The sequence below is a fragment of the Nicotiana tabacum genome, chromosome 23 (assembly GCF_000715075.1).
Source record: "Nicotiana tabacum cultivar K326 chromosome 23, ASM71507v2, whole genome shotgun sequence".
Lineage (NCBI taxonomy): Eukaryota > Viridiplantae > Streptophyta > Magnoliopsida > Solanales > Solanaceae > Nicotiana > Nicotiana tabacum.
This window is the reverse complement of record NC_134102.1, coordinates 142,353,340-142,365,579: the sequence shown is the minus strand read 5'-3', so window position 1 is coordinate 142,365,579 and position 12,240 is coordinate 142,353,340. Positions and strand designations below refer to the sequence as shown.

Here is a 12,240-nt window from a genome sequence, read left to right as displayed (position 1 = left end):
GATAAGTATAAACGCTTAAGAACCCTTCCACGTGGGTGGTAATTGATTCCTCGGGCGATGGGACTACCACGTGCTTGTCGCCCTAGTTGTATTCTTGTTTTACTTTATCGAGAATTTTCTCGGTGATTGAACATTAGTACATCGAGATCGGCTCACATCAGCCCGGTACCGAAGAAGGTTTTTCAACCTTAAAATCAATGACTGTAGAGCACCCTACCGGAACGAACTCCTCGGGGCGGGGCTCCACCGCATCCTCGCCGCCGACAGATCGTGATGAAGAAGCGGCCTCTTTTTACGGCACCGTTTCAGAGGTTTTCGCCATTGATGAATAAAGGGAAAAATAATTAAGGTTGTATACGATGTAAAGTGTATGAAGCAGGGGGATTTTCTGAAAAGACACAAGAATAGAGAAGAAACTTTTTGAATGAAAAGTTTGGATGAGGATGAGGATTTGAATATTTATAGGCCTGGTAATGACGGTTCAGAACCGGTAGTGGCCGACCAACGACTGACAAACATTTAATGCCTTGATAACTGGACCGACGGGACGTTTGTAACATACGTCATATCGGGCTCATCGCTGACATCATCATCCAACAAGTCGAAATTCGGAAATTCATATCGTTTCTCGTCATCTTCTTTCCGAGAAACGAGGGGACTATCTGTACACGGTCAAAATCGAGTCTGCCCTTCTTATGACTAATCGAGATTGGAACATGATGGTCCATGGTTCGTTATTGTAATATCGAGCCATGATGTGAAGATAGGTTTTCAAGCTCGAGCCCCAGAGACCGACCAATATCGAGATCGACCAAAATCGATATCAAGCCAAGAGACCGATTAATATCGAGATCGGCCAAGATCGAGTTCGAGACCCAGAGACCGATCAAGATTAAGACTGGTCTAGATCAAGATCGAGCCAAGGAACAAAAGAGTCGTTATAGCCGCATTTGGAGAGAGAATCTCTGCGGAAATCACGGCTTGAATCAAGAAAAAGCCAATTAATTAATCTATCATGGGATCCCCACTATGTATTTTTAATTATATCCAAAGTAGGATTCCTCCACTATATTAAGAGTGGTTATATTCATTCAGGAGGACTCAATTTATTCATTCACACATTCAGACTTATTAAGATTTACATAATATCTAGCAAAGATTATCCTTTTTTGGGCTTTGATATTGATTCATATTGCTCTCTTATCAATCACTCTCCATTCAATTTAGGGTTTGTATTCATTCCTTTTATAATTAATTTCCATATACATTTGCTCATTTTTCCAATTTGTACCAAGTTATACCACGTATCCTTAGAACTACGTATAAATTCAACTCTATCCGTTTTTCGGGTAAACAAAACCCTTTGCTTGGGTTTTTCTGTTTGTCCAAGGATTCAGCAGTTGTTCAAAAAGTTTAAATTATATACTCAGTTAATTTTTACTATTAGATTATCGTTACTTGTTGTAGCAACTTATCCGTCTTAGATATCAAATTCCACAATATCTATATTCTTTGGACGAGCTGATAGTATAAAAAAAAAATTACACTAACATGGTAGATAACTTAAAAGTCTTTATTTTATAGTGCCCAAACGATAACTTACTAGAATTTTCCTCGTTAAGAGTAGTTCAAACACCACAAGACATTGTTAAAAAACATGTACTTCCAAGTCCTCACACAGAACTACTATTAAGAAACCATCATATAAACCTATTGGAACAGGTTGGTTAAACACAATAATTACCATGACAAAACGAAAACAACAATTTGCATCCCCTTTTTGACCAAGCAAAATCGCACCGAGACTAAGAGCCCGTTTGGACATAAGAAAATTTTTACTTTTTTCGATTTTATTTTATTAGTTTTTTTCCGAAATCAGTGTTTGACCATAAAATTTGCAATTTTCACTTGAAGTTTGAAAAAATTCAAAAAGCTGTTTTTTAAAAATTTCACTGAGATCACTCACAAAACTTCAAAAATAACCCTAAATTATATTCATGTCCATACACAACTCTAATTTTCAACTATCATTTTCACTTCTTTTTTTTTAATTTTTTTTTTTATAATTCTTATGTCTAAACGCCCACTAACAGAGTTCCAACGGGAAATTGGAGGCAAATTCTTAGAGAGAAAAGTCCAAGTTTATCCCTTAACTTTTGATTATGATTAAAATTACCCTCAAGTTTGAAGTTTTGTTAGGGAAAACCAAGTCTTTTAGCTATAGAGGAAAACTTTCTAAAGGATAGCACAAGCAAGCGCATCTGGTGTAGTGGTATCATAGTACCCTCCCACGGTACTGACCAGGGTTCGATTCCCTGGATGCGCAATTTTGTTTCCTTTTTCCGCCAGATTTTGCTGTTTCCTCAATTCGTATTCCTTTTTTAAGAGCCAAGACAAAAAGTAAAGTACGACCACAAAAACAAAATTTGGATCTCTAGTGTGATTTGGACTACTGCTTTGATGTTTGAGTGTTGTATCGGCTATGTTGCAGTTTTGCGACTATCATCCCCTATAACCTTTCCTCAGATTGCTGGCACAATATAATTTTTTTTTTTTTTTTTTTTTTACATTCCTCGTTAATCGTTACTAGCTTATTTGTTTGTATGTAGGGGTGGCAAAGTCGGGTCGGATATGAGCGGGTCGAAAACGGGTAATTCAAAAAACGGATAAATTATACGACCCGACCCGTATTTGAGGGATAAATTATACGACCCGACCCGTATTTGAGATTGATAAAAAATAGATTATCCGGCGGATAATATGGATATCCATATTATCCATGGCTTCTTGTATATGATCACTTATGGGAGAATTACCAGTGGCGGACCCAGGATTTGTGCAAGCGGGTTCAATCTTAGAATTATATAAATTTAGTCGTAAAATAGTAGTTGTCAAGTAGGTTCAAATAAAATATTTATGCAAAATTTACACAGTTTTAATCCTAATTTATACATAAACACAGTATTATTTTTTTGTGAAGCGGTTCAGTTGAACCCGCTAGACACCACTTGGGTTCGCCAGTGAGAATTACTAGTCTCCCAAAACTTGAGAAACCCCCAATTTGAGGCTTACAAATGTAAAAGTCAAACACATTAGTTATCCATTTGGTTAACCATTTTCTAAGTGGATAATATGATTATTATCCGTATTCGATCCATTTTTAAAAAGTTCATAATCCAACTCATTTTTTAATGGATAATATGAATAGATAACTATTTTTTTTAACCATTTTGCCACCTCTAGCTGTATGTTGAGATGCGCCCTCTTTATTTTCTCGTCTTTTCCTTTGTCCTCGGTTTCCTTCATCTTAAATTATTCGCAAGCCGAAGCCTGAAGGGCTGTACAAATTTACAAGGACAAATTATTCTTCAATCATTTGATGTAGTCTGTAATGCCCATACATTCAGTTGAATAATTAAGCATTGCTCCAGCAATGTCTCTCAACACCATACTCGAATGAAGATCACATATAGAAGTACAAGATATACCCTTGGTTTTATAAAAGGAAAGACAAAAGGTAAAATAAATTTCACATATAGATCACAAGACAACAAAATTGGAATAAAACTAAGCGGATCATCTCTGCATCAATCTCGTGCGTACTTTGAAAGCAATATTTTCCTGCATATTCCGTAGGGGTCTAGAGACCATAAGATCGCTAATAAAACTTCATCGAACTTCAGAAAACTGCATCCTTTGCTACAACTATTTATGATTGCAGAATTTTCTTGTAATCCTGGAATGTCCCGTCGAAAGGCGTCACCCTGCCCTCAGAGACGGCCCAGAGTTGATCAACACTACCAGATATTAAATGTTCATCGTGACTGACCTGTAAATAACATGTAGCAGCAGCATTAGAGACCAGCAAAAACAAAATACCGTTATGTTTCCAATTAGTCAAAGAAACTGATAGAAGTTTCATAGTACCATCAGTACGCCTCCTTGGAACAAGACAAGACCTTGTATCAGAGCCTCCACAGCGTCAAGATCCTACATAGAGCTAGATCAGAATTTTGCATACATCGCTAATCTACCAAAATCAAGCAAGAGATATGTTCTTACTCGAACAGAGTGTCAATAGCAGATAATGCAATCACATATGCAAAAACTTTGGATAAACATCATACCGACTACTAGTGGATCCTTTGCTTTAGCTATTGAGGTGAAACGAAATGCAAGAAAGAAACTAAAACAAGTAAAATATAACTTACCAAGTGATTTGATGGCTCATCAAGAAGCAATATGTGAGGCTTCTTGAAGGTTATCTTTGCAAATGCAACTCTGCTTTTTTGGCCACCTGAGATCCCATAGATCAATTCATAATGTGGAGAATAAGCTATTATCGTACTCTTGACTCCAAAATGACAAAACATAACAGAAGGCGGAACTGAATCATTGTGATCTGACCAGGGAAAAAATAGAATGCTAACGTACCAGACAAAGTGTACATGGGCTGAAGAGCAAGATTTCCAGTGATACCAAATGAACCTAGATGACCACGTAATTTTTGTTCAGGCACTCCCTGCAGGAAGCCAGAGCAAGGTTATGCATTAAAAGAGATAATTTGCAGATCCATCTTCTGCAATATCAGATTTAAGAGAGTAATAAATCCTGTAAATATCTTATTCAGGAGTTCGATAGGAAGTTATGGAGGTCGAGCATTAGGGTTGTAGGTTAGGAGATAGGAGGCTAGTATGATAGTGTTTTGTTTTAGGCTGCTAGTGGCTCCAGTTGTGTTCTTAATACTTTATTAGGGTCGTAAGTTAGGCTGTAGTATGTTTAGTGGCCCTTTGTGTACATATTATTCCCTTGCGTCTGTAGTACTGTGCCTTTGTTACTGCTTAGTGTAACTACTTTGCTCTCTATTTTCAGGTTATTGTGTTGCTGGTGTTATCTTTCTGGATTCCGTTGCTGTTACTGATACACTGTCTCTTTCCTTCTTGTGCCGAGGGTCTACCGGAAATAACCTCTCTACTCCTCAGTAGGGGTAAGGCCTGCGTACACACTACCCTCCCCAGACCCCACTTGTGGGATCTCACTGGGTTGTTGTTGTATCTTATTCAGGAGTTCGGACACAAATAAATTAAAACAAAATCAACTGCTAGATCCACCTTCTTATCCAGAATTTCTTTCGTTCTCTTTTGGCTATTGCTTTTTGTTTTTTTATAGGACCATGAGGAGGGAGAAGGAAAAACACTAGTTGAACCACATCAGCAAGAACAGCAGCTGCCTGTCCAAATCACAAGTTCACTTTTCCTTCCATTAACTATTTCATCTTATATCTTGCAAGTGTAGAACAGACCTCGATATCCAACTCCATTCAGAACAAAACTTCCAAATAATGGACAAGCTTACCAATGAATGGGAATCAGAAGCAGTGGATAAAGTAGAATGGAAGATTTATTACGCACATATTTTCAAATTTACAAGAAAATTCATCATCGATTAGGAGAACTTACTGGAAAGCAACGCATCATGTATAAGAGGGGATTTGAGGACAGATCCAGCCCATCAACATGATGCTGACTAAATACAGCAATTCGGACCTAAACAAAAAGAAAAGTGCAATTAGAATGCATTAAGACCGAGTAATTGAAGTAGCAAAATGAGACAATTGCCTGCACTACAATCATTATAAGCTCAAAAGATAACCACTAACATTTGTTTATACAGAATTATTAGTCTATAGACCTTTAAATGAAAGGTGACAGGAATTGTAATGAGAGAATGCTAAAACGGCTGAAACGCAAATTGACCAAACAATATAGTAGACTGACAAAAGTTGGTGAAAGTTATGATGCCAAAGACAGAACTAGTAGATGTTGGAAGTGATAAACAAAAATAAACCCTCACAAAATCTCTGTCTTTGGAAAATAAAAGCTACTGTACCTTAGCAGAGCGGAAAACAGTTCCTGAAGTTGGTTGAAGCTCCCCAGAAATAAGCTTAAGTATTGTTGACTTTCCAATACCATTAGGACCAACCACTGGAAAAAATATACGGTGAGATAAGGCCCATGATATATAGAACAATATAAATGATTAAAAGAAACAATTATAAAGATGCACATGCCTAAGCCACATACTACCTAATTCACAAATAGAGATATCCAATTTTACTTCCCAAAAGAAAAACTCAACGTAAAATACAGAGAGGCATATTACTGATCAGAGGATATGTACAGAGGTTTGCAACAATTAAGAAAACTAAAGTTTAAAATAGGTGATTGTTAGGTAATCAAGGTCTTACTTGCTACTCGGCTATCCAGATCTATTCCAAAATTCAAATTTTTGAACAATATTGGGCCCCCAGGATATCCAAAGGATGCATCACTGCATATGTTACAACAAAGTAAGAAGTTAATTAACTGAGATTTGCTACCTGACAAAGAGATTCAAAAGAATGTATTAGACATGGAATAAGAATTGCTTAACCTGAAGCTTATAATAGGAGCACCAGGTCTATCATCAGGAGAAGGGAACTCAAACTTGTAGCTGCATACGCAAAACAACATGAGTTCATATAGTTAAAAAATGTAACAAGACCGAGATCGGAGTTTTATAGACTCAGGTGATAACATGTTAAACCATCAGAGAAAGTTAAAACAACAGAAAAAATATAGGAGCAATCTGTTAAGGAATGAATACGTACTCAGGATCATTGATGACTTCATCCACACGACCAATTCGTTCCAGTGCCTGTTAAATTCAAGGAAAACCATTCAGATACTGATCATGGCATGCCAGGGCATCATAACTAGACCTAATTAAATTATTAAACAATCGGATCGGGCAACTGATTAAATCACTTGAGCAAACAACCACAACCACTGAAAGCTGACAAGATATATAGGAGCAGCTTATTGTAAAATGAAAGAATACCTTAATTCTAGATTGAACAAGAGATGCACGCTTTGCATTGTACCGGAACTTATCAATAAAGGTCTGCAAAACATTAAAGCCGAAAAATGTATCAAAGTATTAAACAGCTAAACAAGAAATATCCAAATAAGGTCGCAATTAATCTGTTTGCAATTGTCTACTAATAAAATTTAATGTAATTGAGAAAGACCTGCATGTGGGCCCTTGTACGTTCATTCGCCTCGAACGCCTTCTGTTGATTCTTAACTTGTTCATCTCGTGTCCTTTCGAATGTATCATAGTCTCCTTTGTAGGTACTCAATTTCTGATTTTGTAGATGGATAATGTCTGTGACTACCTGAAGAAAGAAGCAACGATAGGATTATGAGATATCAGAACAAACATCAACCTCTAGACATACTGAACCCAACTATTGTTTTAACTTTTAAGTCAAAGAGAAGAAAACACGTACAGTATTCAAGAACTCTCTAGCATGAGAGACAACTATAAATGTCTTCGGCCACTTCACCAGGTAAGTTTCCAGCCATAAGACAGCATGTAGATCAAGATGATTCTGCAAGGAAAGGAAAACATAAGTTCTATGCTATTCTGCGTGCAAAAGAAAGCATAAGTTCATTGTCTTACTAGATGTACATCTACATCTTCAAGAAGAAATAACACACCGTGGGTTCATCAAGCAACAATAGATCAGGTTCAATGAACAACGCCCGAGCAAGAGCTATTCTCATTCTCCATCCTCCAGAAAATGTTTTAGTTGCTCTCTTTTGCATTTCTGTAGTGAAGCTCAAACCCTGGAAGTAATAGCCACCAATGAGAATTAGTCTAGTCATTACAACTAGCTTGAGCACAAATGACCAATAGGCAAAATATTCTTGAAGCACGTCAAAACTAAAGCAGAATCAAACTCAGCCTCTTAAAAATAGAAGAGTTCTAGCTTTTGATTGCCAAAGATAGACTGACTTCTAGCATCTTCCCGTTTTCGCAACTTTCAGTTTAAGATTTTAGTACACAGAAAAGTAGCTTAAGACATATAAAGAGTTTAATGCCTAAGTTATGGAAGCCTGAATATCTACAAATATAAGAAGACGCTATATCCATTCTGGAAAAAGAAGCATAAAACGACAAGACAACATTACATTATCAGAGAAAAAATAATCTAAACAGACAACTTAAACTCTGAGGAGAGGCCAAAACAGCAAGATAGTTCGGCAAACGTAAAGTTAGGACAGAGGCTAGGACAACTTAAAAAGGAGAAGCCAAAACAGCAAGATTAGCTTGAGACTAGCTTCCATACTTTAGTGCCATATCCAAAACATATTCCTTAGACAAAGTAAGCGGATGCGTAATTGTAGTAACAAGGAAAGAAAAGCAACAGGTATCTCAGGTACATTAATTAGCAGGTCTCAATCTTACTCATACATTATAAGTTAACATGTGCAGTTTGTCTATGATATACAGCAAAGGTGTGTGATATTATAAATCAAATGCAAACTCTGCTTTAATTAACACAGTGCATAAAGTGAACAAACTTTCTCAACAGACGCGAGCCAAAGCTTGGATATCAAATTACTGGGCAAATTCAAACTAACCGAAAGTATAGTTGCTGCACGTGACTCAGCCGAGTAAGCATCAATGAAATCAAGTCTTTTGTATATCTCTTCAAGCCTTTTCGCGAGGGCATTTTTGTCGATCTCCCCATTCAACTTATCACTCTTTCCAGCTTCGCCTTCTAGGTCAATTTCTCTCTAGAAAACCATGAAAATACTAAGGAATGGGAATATACTTCATCTCATGAGAACACAATACAAGGGAATATAAGAAAATAAACAGTATAATATGACATAAAAGCTATTTAACTGTTTCTAACCTGTAATTCAAGCAGACGACCCTCTTCTTCCAGAAGTTGGGTTCTCTCCATATCAGTGTTAAGAATACATTGCAAAACTGAGGTATCATCACCAACCACTTCTTGCTCAACATGCAATATCTGGCAGTTCTTGGGAATACCATCAATAGCGTGCATAGCCATGTGTCTTAGGAGAGTTGTTTTCCCCGTACCGTTTCTTCCAATAAGGCCTGCACCCAGATCAGAGATTCAGGTAAGGCTGTGGATGCTTAAAACATTTTTTTTTGATGAAGTAAGAGAAAACTGTGGATGCATAAACTTAACTGCCAATCATAATCAAAAAGGGGAAGTGAACTACGCCACTGGCTATAGGCTATGTTTTCTTCATAAAATAATAAATATTATTAATAAAGAGCAAAAAAAATGCCCCGTACACACAGGCGATGGACTAAGTTGTTCTTCTTTGGTCTGAAATGAGTCATCTGGTTACTGTTCAAAAATTGCTTCCAATCCCATTTATTTCTAGTTAAAAGTAAAATTTTGTAGAATATACAGTATGGACAAACATATTCATCTCCCCCAAGTTTCGCCCCTTGAGATTTATGCTGATTCAGGTATTCAGTCTTCTTCCCATGACAAAAACGTAGATACGGATTTTAGCTACGGTTGAATAGTATGCGCATAATGACTTACTTGCTTAAGACACTGAAATGTGCATCAAGATAAGTAGATACTAGTCCACACCAATAATCTTGACTTCTTTCCTTGATGGCAACATTTTCTCCCTCCAACATTATTAAATGAAAATAAACTAAGTCTATCTTCTATTATATCCATACCGATGTGCATTTTCAACTAAGCTTCCAACATTTCACATTTCAAACTATCATTTTCAACATTCTTTTAGATAACTGCTCAATTTATATAGTAATCAAATTATTTCTATATACTAACATGTTCAAAAATGTCATATCATTTAACTCTGCAAATCAAAGTGGGTCATTGTTGTCCGCAAGGACGGAGTAATACCATATAGATGAGATACAGACTGCTAGATATCAAAAGGTCTAGGAAAACGCAAAATCAAACTACAGAGAAATGAGTTTTCATCTGTTTTTCTCAAAAATATTCAAGCATACCATAGTGTCTTCCAAAAGAAAGCGTAACAGAACCATCGACAATAAGGTCACGACCAGCAACAGATATATTGAAATTTTCCATACGGATATCCTTAACAGTTGGTCCATCACCCTGACCATCATGATTCACACACACTAACGGCATACCAGCTTTCACTTCTTCCACTTCTTTCAAGTGTGCTTGGTATTCTGCCTGCAGAACCAAGCCATACAGATTAGAAAAACGAAGAAGTAAGCCAGCCACTTTTTATTTTCCTTTTTTCCCCTCCTTTTCATCCACATGGCAGGGAGGAGAGGGTTACATTTTTTTAAGCAGTAGTAGGAGAGGGATTACATTTTTTCTGTCTCAAAACCTTAAAGAGGACAATCGTTATCCAACAAAAGGAGTATTGCGAAATGTCACTCACACACACACCCCATTAGAATAATAAATGGAAACTCAGTGATGTGTCAACTGTCAAGTCAAAGTCAAATAAGCATGGTTCACAGCAGTAAAAGTTGGCTTCCCTGACATAACAACCAATATTTGTGTCAAACAGGTTCATCCAGATTATTGACAAGATTATCGTTTTGTCCCTCACCTCTCTCAGGCGTTCATCTTTCCTCTTCCTCCTTTCGATCTTAATCTTGTCACGTTCTGTGAGCAAAGGACCATCAACTGGTTCTGGCTTTTTATTCTTTGGAGCTTCCTCTTCATCCATTCCATCATACATTCTCAGCGGCATTTTTAAGCTTCTCACAGTTGGTTGAGGTTTAACCAATCCATGCTTCTCTAACTTCTCAGACAACTTGCTACAAACCTATCATGATTGGAAAAATTCACTCTTTATGCTACTGAAGATAGATTTCAGACAATTCAATCTATTACCACAATGGGATGCAACGTAAGAAACCAACATAGAGGAGTCTACCAACCACAATCATAGTGCTGGTATAACCAAAAACTCTTGTAGTAACAACTTACTTATAAATTTGCTCACCGTATTATACTTAACTTTTTCGGTTCATAAATTTCTCTGCAATGGTTATTGTTATTCATCCATTTGAACTCCTATGTCCCCTTAAAATGGCCATTTTTCTCTAGTTTAAGAAATTCTCAATTCAAATGAGCTAATATGCAATCAACTCAACTGACAACGCCTCAATCCCAAACAAAGTTGGACACAATTATGTGTATCTCCAGAGGTTCTCTAAATCATGCAATTCTTGTTTCATAAACCAACGCTAATTACCAATATAAACATTAAAGTTCTAATTTGTATTCATCAAAGCTCGCCATACATAACTAGCAGCTCTCTAAAACTACAGCTTCTCTAAATCATTACACCTCTTCCTTCATGCATGTTGTCAATATAAACAATAAAGTTTCAAATTTTAATTCAATTAAAATGATAATAAAAACTTAGTGAATTAACTTTTATTCATCAAAACTAGTAGTAACAAAATAAGTAAATATTTCAGAATCAATTCAAAATTTCGAGAGAAAAATATTAAAATAAGCAGAAGCAATAACGAAATTGAGAACGATTAATACCGCACGACATTCGGGGAAGTCAGCAACGCAACCAGAATCTACGAGTAATTCGCCGAGGGCTTCAAAAGCACCTTCACCGTCAAGTCCAAAATCGAAATCTTCATCGGCTAGAACATTGATTATATAGTCAATAATCGGCTGATCTACATCTTCAGCTCGTCGCCCTAAGACGTCGTGCACAACGTTGCTCGTCGCCACTTCCGTCATCTGAACCGGAATAAACGGAAAATCTCGGTGCTGGACCGGTTTTATGGGTACAGTGTGAGGCGGCTCCGGTTTGTGAAGGGTGTTAGTGTGCTCCTATAATAATCGCAGCTTTTATCGGTCAATAGAAACGGCGATTTTATGAAACCTGTAAGAAGGGTCCGTTGTTTTCTTTTTCGATTCCCTTTTTTTAATTACATCCCGAAAAGGAAAAGGAAGAGGAAATTACACAAATATCTCAAATAGTATATACTCACTCTGTTGAACCTGCTTGACTTAATAGGTAATTTAAAAAAAATGAAGATTTTTTAAATTTATGATCCTAAACAAATTAAAAAGGGTCCAGTGTTATAAAATTTCAGAATTAAAAGTTTAAATTAAATTATTTTTAAATTTAGAAAGGGGTGATTCTTTCTTGAACGAACCAAAAAGTAAATAGGTTCACATAAACTAAAACGGAGAGTATTTTTTATTATGAATTTTACTCCAACAAATTATAAACCACACAAATATCTCAAAAAATTTTATTTTTTATTTACCACCTTTATATATTTATTTTATCGCGCTATTATCTCATGATTTCCTAATAATACTAATAAATCAAGTACACAATAATCAAATTTCAGTTCAAATCTAGC

At 36.4% G+C, this 12,240-nt stretch overlaps 1 protein-coding gene and 1 non-coding gene across 2 annotated transcripts; one reads left to right on the top strand and one right to left on the bottom strand.

Annotated features, from left to right (window-relative positions):
• Nucleotides 1-2,255: 2,255 nt before the first annotated feature.
• Nucleotides 2,256-2,326, top strand: TRNAG-CCC (transfer RNA glycine (anticodon CCC)). The gene has a single exon. It is a non-coding gene; the product is annotated as a tRNA-Gly (tRNA).
• A 1,021-nt stretch (nt 2,327-3,347) lies between these two features.
• LOC107805430 (ABC transporter F family member 3) lies at nt 3,348-11,853 on the bottom strand. Its single transcript, XM_016629467.2, has 18 exons — nt 11,399-11,853; nt 10,446-10,664; nt 9,865-10,057; nt 8,747-8,955; nt 8,469-8,624; nt 7,542-7,670; nt 7,331-7,432; nt 7,070-7,216; nt 6,880-6,942; nt 6,650-6,696; nt 6,433-6,492; nt 6,248-6,330; nt 5,890-5,984; nt 5,460-5,546; nt 4,435-4,522; nt 4,212-4,297; nt 3,928-3,990; nt 3,348-3,829 (listed from the first exon to the last, which is right to left on the bottom strand). The coding sequence occupies exons 1-18, from the start codon at nt 11,603-11,605 to the stop codon at nt 3,710-3,712; spliced, it is 2,154 nt and encodes a 717-aa protein (XP_016484953.2). The 5' UTR covers nt 11,606-11,853; the 3' UTR covers nt 3,348-3,709.
• Nucleotides 11,854-12,240: the final 387 nt, after the last annotated feature.